This window comes from Lemur catta, chromosome 3 (genome assembly GCF_020740605.2).
Source record: "Lemur catta isolate mLemCat1 chromosome 3, mLemCat1.pri, whole genome shotgun sequence".
NCBI lineage: Eukaryota > Metazoa > Chordata > Mammalia > Primates > Lemuridae > Lemur > Lemur catta.
Window position 1 is genome coordinate 20,541,011 of NC_059130.1, and position 12,164 is coordinate 20,553,174.

General features: G+C 47.0%; 1 protein-coding gene across 1 annotated transcript in view; it reads right to left on the reverse strand.

Moving 5' to 3' along the window:
* The window catches only part of VTCN1 (V-set domain containing T cell activation inhibitor 1), a 53,051-nt gene extending 41,244 nt beyond the window's left edge, over nucleotides 1-11,807 (reverse strand). Inside the window, exon 1 of the mRNA XM_045546918.1 lies at nucleotides 11,699-11,807. Coding sequence (XP_045402874.1) covers nucleotides 11,699-11,730 — 32 coding nt within the window. The 5' untranslated portion in view covers nucleotides 11,731-11,807. The remainder of the gene's footprint in view (nucleotides 1-11,698) is intronic.
* Nucleotides 11,808-12,164: the final 357 nt, after the last annotated feature.

Below are 12,164 nucleotides of genomic sequence, written 5' to 3' on the forward strand. Positions count from 1 at the left end.
TCCTGCCTCAGCCTCCCGAGTAGCTGGGACTACAGGCATGTGCCACCATGCCCGGCTAATTTTTTCTATATATATTTTTAGTTGGCCAGATAATTTGTTTCTATTTTTTAGTAGAGACGGGGTCTCGCTCTTACTCAGGCTGGTCTCAAACTCCTGACCTCGATCGATCCACCCGCCTCGGCCTCCCAGAGTGCTAGGATTACAGGCGTGAGCCACCGTGCCCGGCCAAGAATTTCTTTTATAGGCACACTCATTTTGGGCAGTGCATTCCCCACTGCAGGGGCATAAAACTGTCAGGGCCCCATTTAATGTCACTTCAGCCTCACCCAGCTACAATTCAGCGCTTTAATTAAATTAACTCTGTGCTCTCACTGGGAAGCCACACCCTACCTTTCAACTCTCACCTTCCAGTTTCTTTAAGTATCATGGTAATTCCTACCCATACCTAACAACTGCTAGATGACCAGATCTGCAGAGTGGTGTCAAAACGCCTCCTCACTCCCCAGAGCTGGTCATACTAACGACCCTTAGGTAGCAAGTGAATAACAGACATTCCTGTTAACGGCTCTCTTATGAATAAAATTCCAGACAGTAGGCCAGTGAAGTGAAAAATGAAAAAAAAAAAAAAAAGTGGACGCACTGGGGATGTAATCCTGGCCAAGCCACTGTCCCGCTGCACTCTGAATCTACCCACATCCAACAATTCCATTCCCTGCAGAAGCGTTAGGTCACATTCTGGCTGTGTGTGCCTTATGTGTCCACCTTCTCTACAGAGGCCCGGCAACGAGTGCTGCATCTCTCTCTGCATCCCGATCGGCTTAGCTCACCTCATGGTTGTAAGCAAATTAAATGAACACCTATAAACTGACAGGATAATGACACCCTGAAAAGACAAACTAATTAATAATGATAACAATGAGAGGGCAGTCAAAATAATACCTGTGGTTATTTAGTATATGTCATTTGAGAAATAGGAGGTGAGCCATTAATGCCTCCTCATGATCCTGGCTGCACTTTTATGAGAGAGGAAAGAGCATAGGTTAGCTATGAAAACGCCAATCTGGGACAAGGTTAATCAAGGAAGAATTACTGGAGAAGGGGAAGGTCTGAAAAACATAATGACTTTGGAGATGAAAGCTGGACGGGCATTCCTGGGCATCTGCTTGGCCAGCGTCTGTGTCCAGTCTGGATGGCGGAAACAGGCCTGACGCTGCTGCTGGGCTCCCACGGTAAAGTGCTTTTTCCTACTCAGGGCTTCTGTTCTTTTGTAATTACCGCAGCTCTTAGTTTCCCAAAGATGTCCTAATGCGTATTAATAACCATTATTTTTTAAAGGATTACATTCGCATAGCACTAGGTCAATTACAATAAATGAGATTTCTTTAACTACATGGGATTTTTTCAAAGCCTTTAATATGCTAATATTCATAGTGAATGTCCCAGAGGAATATATATTAGGTCGAACCATTTGAAATTACCACTTTTATAGGTCAACAACAATTGAGCATTGGCAATTTCATCTGGTCCAACCTAATATTATCCAGCACTTCCAAATTTATGTGACTACAGAACTCCTCTGGGGAAAACTTGGTTGCGGTATCAGTGTCTCAGAACTCACTTTGGGAACCTCTGTCTTAGTTAGTTAAATACAAAGCCTGTTAAGTGCTTGAGTCACGCATGTTGCTTGGACTCGATGCTCAGATTGAACTGGATGATGGGTTAAGCAGAATGGAAGGACCTTCAACAGGCAGATGGGGGAACTTCACCAGGCCTTGGGCCTGGGTTACCTAATCTAATAAAAGGGCCAAAATGCACATTACTATATAGAATTACAACTATTGCAGTATTAAGAAGCAGGATTCTTTTAACTGTAAAGTTGCTTTAAAATTTAGTTTTAATACATGAAGTTTCAATGGAAAAAGCCGTGTATAAGCAAGCATACACTATATTAATGATTATGTAAAAATTATTTGCAACTGGGCTTGAAAAGGGCAAATACCAAAAAAGAAAGTAGTCATTTACAAGGATAGAACTATGGATGACTTTTGGTTTTCTCTTTTCAGAATTTCCTTAAATGTTGTTATTATACTGTTTCACACACACACATGTGCACGCACAGAATCCTCCCAGTTACTCATTACAGTTTGAGTCTATACCACAACATCCTGTGAGAAAATCCCAGTGTACACCTCCCCATCCTTTTCAGAAGGGAGGGTAGTGTCAAGGAGAAAATGACCTCCAGCCAGGACTTTGCTATTAATAAATTATGTCCTTCTGGCCTCCTCACTGAGCTGGAGAGAGACAAAGACCTAAGGGACAGGTAAAGCATTACCCTTTGAAGAGCTGCCCTGCCTCCTCATCCAGGTGAAGCCCACCTACATAGATCCCCAAATCTACAGGCATTTCCTACACCCAATGGCTCCTTTCTAAAGTTTGTGTTTAAGTTGGTTATTTGAAGTTTGGAATAGCTTCCTATAGCAACACTATTTATAAATGATGATTACCTTTCTCAGCAGGCCTCAAACCTGTTGAAGTCCTGTGTTCCAAAAATATTGTACATTTATAATGGGAAAGGAAAATAGTAGAAAACATTCCTATCATAAACAATTACAATTACAGTCTGGAATGCACTTTTGTGGGCTAACTTTGGGGTTGTAGCTCCCATTTATAAAGCTGTGTCCATGGGAAAATGTCTTCCTACTCTGGCTTAGGATACTGTCCCAACAGCCCCTCAACAGCCGGCTGGTGGAGGGTGAGGTTGTCATTGTCCAAGAGAACTCCTCTGTCCAGGCCTTCAGGCAAAGCCTGGCCTGCAGGAGACCCTCCCAGTGCAGCAGCATCACAGAGCGGCTGACCAGAAAGGCAGGGTAACTGAGGAGCATCCCTTCCTCCCCAGGGCTTGCTGGGGAATCCCTCTTGTAGGGGATATTCTAGAGTCCTGATCTCCCCCGTTTTCCCACCTCCATCCCACTCCCAAATGCAGCCTTGTTCCTGGGCTCTAGCCCAGCAGCGATTTTCAAGCCCAGCCCCAACATTCCTTGCATACTGTCCTTCTGAAGGAGCTGGCATGAGTAAGTTCCCAAGAGACAGAGCTCCTCTACAGGGAAGCACCCACAGAGCTGGCTGCAAGGCAAAGGTAACCACAGCAGAGGGCTTGAAAACTTGGCTGGCTTCTGCTAAACTGCCACGATCCTGTGTTAAGGTCATTAGGCAAAGATCCCCTGACCTAAGGCCATTAGAATAACACCATGACTTTCCCATCAAGCCTGGCTGCTTCTCTCTTAGCTGCAAAGAGAATTCCCAAGACTTGGTCTCTCTTTAAAAAGGAAGAAAGAAGGAAGCATGTTCTCTGGACAGGTAGAAGCTGAAATCAAAGATCAGCTTCTTGCCTGGAGCAACTCCTTGACTAATTCTATCCTGCTTCAGGGCTTTCTGCCAAGCACCCGTCTGGAAACGCCAAACTTTAAGGGCGTATGGCTGGGGCTCCTCTGGATTCTAAAAGAAGTTCCCTCCCACGCAGCACTTGCTATTACATGACTTACCCTATTATGCATCATGGGACTTTATGAAGCTTATGCCAGCTGCTTTAAAGGACAATTGTCCCTATGCTGTTATATTCTGTTCTTGGACCCTGAGGTCTTTTGGCAAACAATAGAGTCAATCATCAAATACAGGGAGTGAATAAAAGGATATGTCCTTGTGCCAGAGGCAGGTCCCCTGTCTGCAGAGCCTGGTGGGGCAGCAAAGGAGGAAAGCTGCTACAATCAGACCAGATATAGAGAAGCAGAGGCCAACTCCAAGGGACTAGACCAGTGTACAGGGTGAGGGGGAGAATCAGCAAATCAGGAGAGGGTAGTGTCATGGAAACCAAGAGAAGAAAGTGTTTCAAGAAGGAGGTAGCAGGGACATCTGTGTTGAATGCTGTTGTGAAGACAAGTAAGATAAGAACAGAGAAGTAAACATTGAATTTGGCACCATGGAGGTGATGAGAGGCATTGATGAGCAATATCTTGGTATAGTGGGAACAAAATCCAACTAGAGTAAATGGGAGGAGAGAATAATAATAGAAGAATATGTGGTTTACAAGTGTCTGCTAAGTGCATTATATGTCTTAGCTCACATAATTCTCACAACAATTTTATGATGTAGATTCTAATATTATTCCCAGATTACAGATGAGGAATCAGGCACAGAGAGGGTAAATAATTTGGAAAAGGTCACACAGATAGAAAGTGACTGAGCTGGGATAGGATGGATGCTGGCAGCCTGGCTCCAGTCTGCACTGGGAAGCACCACATCACACTCCCTCTACAACGCTGGGAAACTAACAGGATCACTCACTCCAGAGAACAGTTGCAGCAAGTTTGCTGAGAAGGAGGAAAGAGAAACAGGGTGGGTAGCTGGACAGGTTGTGAGCCTGAGAGAGGGTTTTTCTTTTAAGATAGAAAATCCTGACACACGAGTTGCATGCTGACTGGGATAATAGATGTGTGGAGGAAAGATTTATGATGCCAGTGGGAGGAAGTGCTCATGACTTGGGAGATGAGATGGCTGCAGGGCACAGAGGGGTTGACCTTTGATAGGCGCTGGGCAAATCCTCTAGTACCAGGAGGGGAGGGGAGGAGAAGGGCAGTGTGGCAGGTAGTTTTGAAAGTGAAAAGATGAAGCAGTACCTGTCTGCTGGCTTCTATTTTCTCGGTGAGGGATGAAGCAAGATAATCATCTGAGACCGGGGTGGGGAGAAGGAATGGGGGTTGCATGAGGATTGAGAAGAGAGGTGTGAAATGGCTATTCTGGGGGTGGAGGTGCCAAGAAAACACAATGAGGAGGCAAGATAGGGAGCTAAAAGAGACAATTCAATACCCTTAAATTTTATGGATGCTCTCTTTGTCTCTCAAATCTTTCATGGTTTTTATTCTATGAAATTTTTCATTATAAATGTGCAGAAAAAAGAAAGGAGAAACTGTCTGCTGTTTCCCATTACTGCTGCACTGGCAGTCAGAGGAACACATTTGGAAGTGATGTGATAGTAAATCTGAAGCATTCCAGGCAGATGGTTGTGGAAGAGAAATATAACCTGGGTTTCTTACTGTAGAAACTTCATGGTTTTTCCTTTGTTTTCATCAAGACCCATCTGTTGCTCTTTAGCACATTTCTTAAAGAGAAATGTGGAATGATAAATGATTGCAGGTGAGATTTATATCTACCTGAATTAAATCCTTGCGCATTTCCTGTGGAAGCGAGGAGCCCGGAGGGACAGAGCTTCTTGAACTTCAGCACAGCTCAGGATCACCTGGAGGGCTTGTCAAACCAGATTGCTGGGCCCCAGCCCCAGAGGTTCTGATTTAGTAGGTCTGGGTGGGGAGCATGAGAATTTGCATTTCTGACAGTTCCCAGGTGAAGCTGATGCTGCTGGTCGGGAGACCACACTTTGAGTACCGAGCTGGGACGGGGAGGCCTCAGAGTCCGTCCAGTTCACCTCATCAGGTGGCAGAGAGTTTTCCCACAGTTCATAAAACAAGGTCTAGAGAGAAGATATCTCTGGTCTACTGGCATCCCAGAAGATTCTGGACACAAAGTTTCCTTAAACCCAGCTGCTATTGTTGAACTTGTCATTCTCTCCCTCCCCACAAGTCATTTTGTTATTCAGTAAAAACATTAGAGGGAATAATTTATATGAGTAATTAACACATAAAGTGCTAACTATATACGAGACGCTGCTCTGAGCTCTTTACATGTATTAACTCATTTCATCTTCACAACAGCCCTATGAGCTTGGTACTGGTATTAACACCCAATTTACTGATGAGAAAATAAAGACACAGAGAGGTTAAGTAACTTGCTTGGGGTCACTCAGCTAGGAAGTGGAGAGCTGGAACACATACACAGACTAACTTCAATCCCCATATTATTTCCACTTCTTCCTATGTCAAAGTTAAACATGGATGAAGCTTTGGTCTCTCAGCTTTGGGGATCCTTGATGCTTGAGTAAAATGTGGTCTGCTGGGATTTAACAGTTTTTAACTAGGGTCCCTGGGCAATGTAAGATCATCAACAAGCCCTGTTCTGTTCCTTAACCGCATGACCCTCGGGCAAGCTGCATACTTTATTTTGATTATTCCACCAATAAAATGATGAGTGTACTGATTTTTTGAATTTTTACAGCTCTGAAAGCATATAGCTCTTACTGGGCTTCACCCTCCTCTTACTCCTGCACTCATTCATCTAGAGCAGCTGCCTGAAACAGCATAGACCAACCACCATGGGCTCCAGAATTCCGGGGACAGCTCCCTCTTCGGCCAGCTAAGAACTCTGCTGGGGCAGTCACTGGTCACTGAGGAAGTGAGTTTTTGCCAGTAACGAGAGGTTCTGCTTTACGTGGAAGGAGCATAACAGAGCTGATGAGAAAGGTAATTTTCTAATAAAAGTCAGTGTAGAGGACTAGGCAGTAACTTTGTGGTTCCTGCCATTGGCTGGCTGGGAGACACTGAGCAAGTTACCTTGCCTCAACATCTGCATCTATGAAATGGAGATAACTGGGAATGTGGGACAGTTTAGCTAATTAGCCATTACCAAGTGCTTGGTCATAGTTGCATAGCTCCAACTGCCCCTTGAGGCTGTTTTTTTTTTTTTTTTTTTTTGTCAGCGGTGCCTCATCAGAGATCTAGACATTGAGCTGGTCCACACTAGGACCTCCCAGACTCACCTCACCCACCTTGAAGCTCCTCACCACTACCTTCTAATGCTAGATATTGACAGTGTCAGACATTTAATGAGTCTAAACCCTAGCATCCTCAGGTTTAGAGAAGGATGTGTCTCAGACTCATGACAACAAAAGGTGGGGTGGACTTAATTTGTTTTTCAAAACAAGAATCTGGAAAACCCTATGAATATTTTCTAGAGGTTTGGGAAAGTAAACTGCCATTAAGGGACCCTAGTGGCAATTGATCCAAAGTATCCTCTCACTAGAGCATCTATTTAAGGGACAGAAGAACAGTGGAATTGCAGAATTGAGGTTAACAAATTTTTATGGAGAGCCAACCATGCACTGGGCATTGTTGAGGGGGTTACAAATAGTGACTATAGCAATAACTAACATTTATGGAGCTCTTAGAATGTGCCAGGCACATAATCATCACATGTCATTCGCATAGCCCTGGGAGTTAGGTACCATTGTCAGCCCCATGTTATAGACAGGGAGAGTGTTCACGGGGGCAGAGGACTCGAACCCGGGCAGTCTGACCCCAGAGCCCAGAAGCACAGCCAGAGTGCTTGCTGCATTGCCTCCCCACCACGACGGGCAAGACCACGTCCAGACCCTGAGAACGCTAAGCCTGGGGAGGGACACAGGTGGGCACCAGGAACAGATATTCATCAACACAGCTGGCTGTGAACATAAAGGGGGCAATCAATGGCAACTAGAAAGATCCAGTAAGACTTCAAAGTGGAAGTGGCATTTGAGCTGAAATGAGTAGCATTGCAGCAGGTGGAGACAGGGAAGCAGCGTGGCCAGCCAGTAATGTGCCCCTGACAGAACGCAGGCGTCACCCATGTAAGTCTTTCTTCCAACGTACACTTTATCTCATTTTCCAGATTCTTGTTCTGTTCATAGGATGGATCTATGGCTCTAAAGACTAAGATTTTACAAGCTCAGGGAGGCTGAAGATTTGGGCCCATCTTTTCTTATCTCAATGACATTTAAGTGTCAACATGGCCTGGGCTGAGACCTCCTCAGTGTAGTCCCAGGTAAGATTTTCTCACCAGACGAGCTTTCATAGTGTTGCCAAGCACTGTTTTCTGTGACCATCAAGGTCTGACTTACCTGAGTCAGGCACCAGCTTGAAAACTTAGGGGAAATGGGAAACCAAAATTCCAAAGCAACCTCCCTGAGCCTCCTTTGTTCCAGTCTCCCTCATTGTCTGGTAGAAAGATTCCTGCTCCTTCTTCTACCCAATAGCTTCCTTCCTGTCACATGCCTTCATCAATCCTATTGTCCTGGTGATTTCAGATGAAACAGAGCAGAGTTTCATGGAACACTAGCCACGGTGCTCCATGGAACTCTGCTCTGTTGACATCTATAAGTCTCTATTCTGGCCTCTTCCTACCTTCTGGCTGTGGCCTCAACCCCTCTTCCTCTGCCCACCTATGGATGTTGGTCTTAGTGCTCCACTCTGGCCCCTGCTCCTTCCCCTCCATGGGCTCTCCTTAGAAGACACCCATGTGACCGTCCCCTGCCTGTGAGCTGCTGACACTCAGATTTATATCCCCAGCCCTGATCTCTTCCAGTCTTAGCCTTATGCCTTCTGCTGCCCCCTGAGCAGCTCCACCTCAAGGTCCCAGGGGAATCTAAAGTTCAACACATTAACTAGCTCTCTTCTCTCTTCCCTCTCCCCCAAACCACTCTGCCCAGTCCAGAAACATGGAAGTCCTTGCAGGCTCTGCCTTTGCCTCATTTATCCTATTCTGCAGCACCCTACCTGCTTATCAAATATCACTTCCAATCGCTTATCAAATATCACCAATTTTAAGTCCTGAATGTTTCTTAAATCCACTTTCCTCCACTGGATCTCTACTGTCATTCTCTATTTCAGGTTCTTATCATTCTTCATACTCTGACTACAGCCGTTTCCCAACTGTTTTCTGTGCCTCTAGTCTTGCTGCCCATCTAAGGGATGAAAACCGCCAACATCCCTGTTTGGGAGCCTTTACTGACCCATCACCAGCAACACATTCCTAGTTATGAGTCTGGTAAACAAGGTCTAGCATGGTCTGGTGTGACCTCTCAGCCTCATCTCTCAGCATTCCCTGCCTCAAACTTCACGTCGTGATGATAATACAGGGTATCTTGCAGCTTTCCAACACATCGTGATGGTTCATAAGTTTTATTTTATTTATTTATTTTTTTGAGACAGAGTTTTGCTGTCACCCTGGCTATAGTGCAGTGCCATTACCATAGCTCACAGCAACCTCAAACTCCTGGGCATAAGCGATCCTCCTGCCTCAGCCTCCCGAATAGCTGGGATTACAGACTTGTGCCACCATACCTGGCTAATTTTTGTATTTTTTGTAGAGACAGGGTCTTGTTCTTGCTCAGGCTGGTCTCAAACTCCTGACCTCAAGTGATCCTCCCACCTTGGTCTCCCAGAGTACTAGGATTACAGGCATGAGCCACTGCACTTGGCCTATCTTATTTTATTGTATTGTATTCTGTTCCTTCTACCTAGACTGCCATTTCCACCCTTCTTCACTTGGATCATACTAACTCACTTTTTAAGATGCAGCCCAGCCATCACCTGGCTCAGGAAACTTTCCCAAAGCCTTGGGTGAAGGCTTTGTGCTTATTGCATCCTGTGTTTGCTGTCTCATGACTTATGAACAGCATGCTGGAATTATCTGTTTGGGAGTCTTTCTCCCCCATTAGGCTCTGACCTACAGCAGCTTAGTTGCCTTTCCCCAGTGTTTAGTGCAATATCCAGCACATAGTAAGTGCTCAGTTAATATTGTTGACTGGAATTCAATGTCTTCAGAGCAAAGGTTTTCTACCCTGGGACTCCTAGCAGGCACTCGACAAATGTCCCTTGGGTGAATGCTGCTGCCATTGGTAACTATGATGGGAAGAGGGGAGGAGAGATCTGACTGTAGCTCCTACATGTGCCAAGGAGGCCAGGCATGGCAGCAACTACACACCAGCATTCCATCCCTGAGCAGCATGTACTCTGAGGGTGAAGTCTTCAGTAGTTAAGCTCTCTGGTAATTATTTAGGAGAATAACCTGCTGGGTCTACAGAGGATGGCAGCCCCTCTCATGAGCTTTCCCACAATCCCTGGGTCGTGACCACCTCAATGAGAGGCATTTGCATGAATTAAGGAAATTATGGCAAAGGAAGAGGGTTTGTTAGGGCCAAGAGTTCCCCCAGGTGGGCTCCACATGCATCCCTGGGACAAGCTTTCAAGATCCCGTTCCCCACTAAAGCTACCTGTTGGCCCTCTTCCTGGTGGCCTCTTTGCACAAAGGATCTGCTACCTTTGTGGCTGGTCACTGCCTTTGCAACTGCAGAGCATGAATAGCTAAGGAGGCATGCTGGGGCCAACAAGAGGAGCCTCTGTTGATTCCAGTGGGTCTCTAAAGGGTGGGGGCTCCAAATTTTGAACACCCACCTACTGCTAATCCTCCAGCAAAACCAGTCAGGCTGGTTGTAGTGTATTTTTAGAGAGCCCACATGTCCCTCCCTGGAACAACAGAGCCACTTGTCATGAGGAGTGTTTCACATCCTTGGGACCCAGGCTGGAGGAATGGGGTGGGGGTGGGGGAGCTGGGACAGGTGGGAGCAGGGCAACCATGACACTGTGAGAGAGCTTGCGGTTTCCCATCGAGATGGAGCGGGTTCACAGTGGCTCTTGTGGCCCTGAGCAAATGACTGAACTTCTCTGAGTTAATGATGAACCTTCACAAGGTGATGGCAAGGATTAAGGAGATGCTACTCTAAGGCACCTAGTGCAAAAAACACTAGCTCCTCTGGCGCAGGCGCCTCTTAGGGACAATCTCTCAGGGCAGGAAAGTCTAGATGGAAGCCCCCACCACCGCTACTTCTCCAGGCATCTGATGGAGCACAGTGTCCTGCCAGGCACAGGAAGGGAGTGCTGCCCAAGCAGCCCTTGTGGCCCGTGGAGCCCCCCTACCCCTGCCACACGACTGCTGATTTCAGATGAACATGAGCGGGGGAGCTGATGTTTGGTTTCGAGGAAAAGAATTTTCTAGGTTGCCTCTGGGAAGTGATATTGTTCTCTCAGTCTCTACACAAACTTTTCACTTTTAGAAGTTCCTTTCCTCCTGCCTTCCCTCCATCCCTCCCTTCTTTTCTTCCTTTCATTGGAAAACATACATAGAAGTTGGAGGACTGGCCCTTCAAATAACCTCTAGAACCACAAGTATCCGTCTTCCTAAACTCTGTCCTGAGCTGTGACTGACATTAAATCACCATCTATGTCAAGACAACCCTTCACTTTGCATCTCTTTCCTTCCAGGAGGGTAAATGCTGTTCTGAGGAAAAAAGAGGCAACTAGAATGTAACTCAGTGGGAAAAGCAAAAGCCAGGGGAGAGGACTTGCTTCTTTCTCCCTCTCTGGGGAGTTAGACAGCAGCAGCAGCAGTAAAGTCTCCTCTCCAAGGAGCTCCCAGGAAAACGAGGAACCCCATCCTTGAGCTAGAGGGCAGGGAGGGGTGTTGGTATGAATTGCTCAGCAGTACTGAGAAATCACACTCACATAGAAGAGTCAAAGCATGTTCACCTCCTTGGTCCTGGGGCTGTGTAGAGGGTCCCCTTATCACAGTCATTGATTCCCTTCCATGCCCCCCTGCTCAGTGCCTCCACAGTGCTCAGAGCCTTGACATCTCCGGGGAGCTCCCAGCCTGGCACACACTCCCCCCAGTCCAAACTTCCCCAGGCAGGTGCCTGCTCTCCATGGCAGGCCACCAACCAAACCCCTCCCTAACCCTGAGCAGGTGCCCCGAGTGGCTGGGTGTGATGGTAAGACCAGTCCGGTTAGGCTGTTGTCTGGCCAGGCTCCTGCTGGCTCAGTGCTGGATCAGATAAGGGCACAGGTGGGGCCCTATGGGACAGCCCAGAAGTGCTCAGCACCCCCAAAAGACCTCACCCTTGTTCCTTTCACCTGCACGGGCAGAGAGAAGAGTACACTACCTCCAGAAGATGATCTGCCCCAGGGAAGCCATGGCGAGGGGGAGGCTCCTTCCCACGGCGTGGCTAGGTGCTGGGTGAGGAGCTGCTGCTGTCCTTCTGGGTGCTGTGACTCACCAGTGTGCTGGCCTTAAATAGTGCGCTCAGGCCGGGAGTGGTACGTGCACTGGGTACGGCTGAGGTATGAGGAAACGGCACAGCCAGCCTGGCAGAATTCCCTGCAGGCGCAGGGGCAGCTTGCTCCCAGCCAGCCAGCAAAGCCAGGGGTTCTGAGCTGCTTTTCTAGCCTTGACCTCGGCAAGAAGGTGAGGAGGAAAAAGCTTCCCTGACCCCTGCTTCAGGGGTGGTATTCAGCATGTGTCTTTTCCTCCTGACTGTGGAAGGGAGCTCTAGAGAGGGAGATTTAATCTCAGAATAAGAAAGGACTGGAATAGTTCAAATGTCAGGCTGTGCCAGGAAGCTGGGGGAT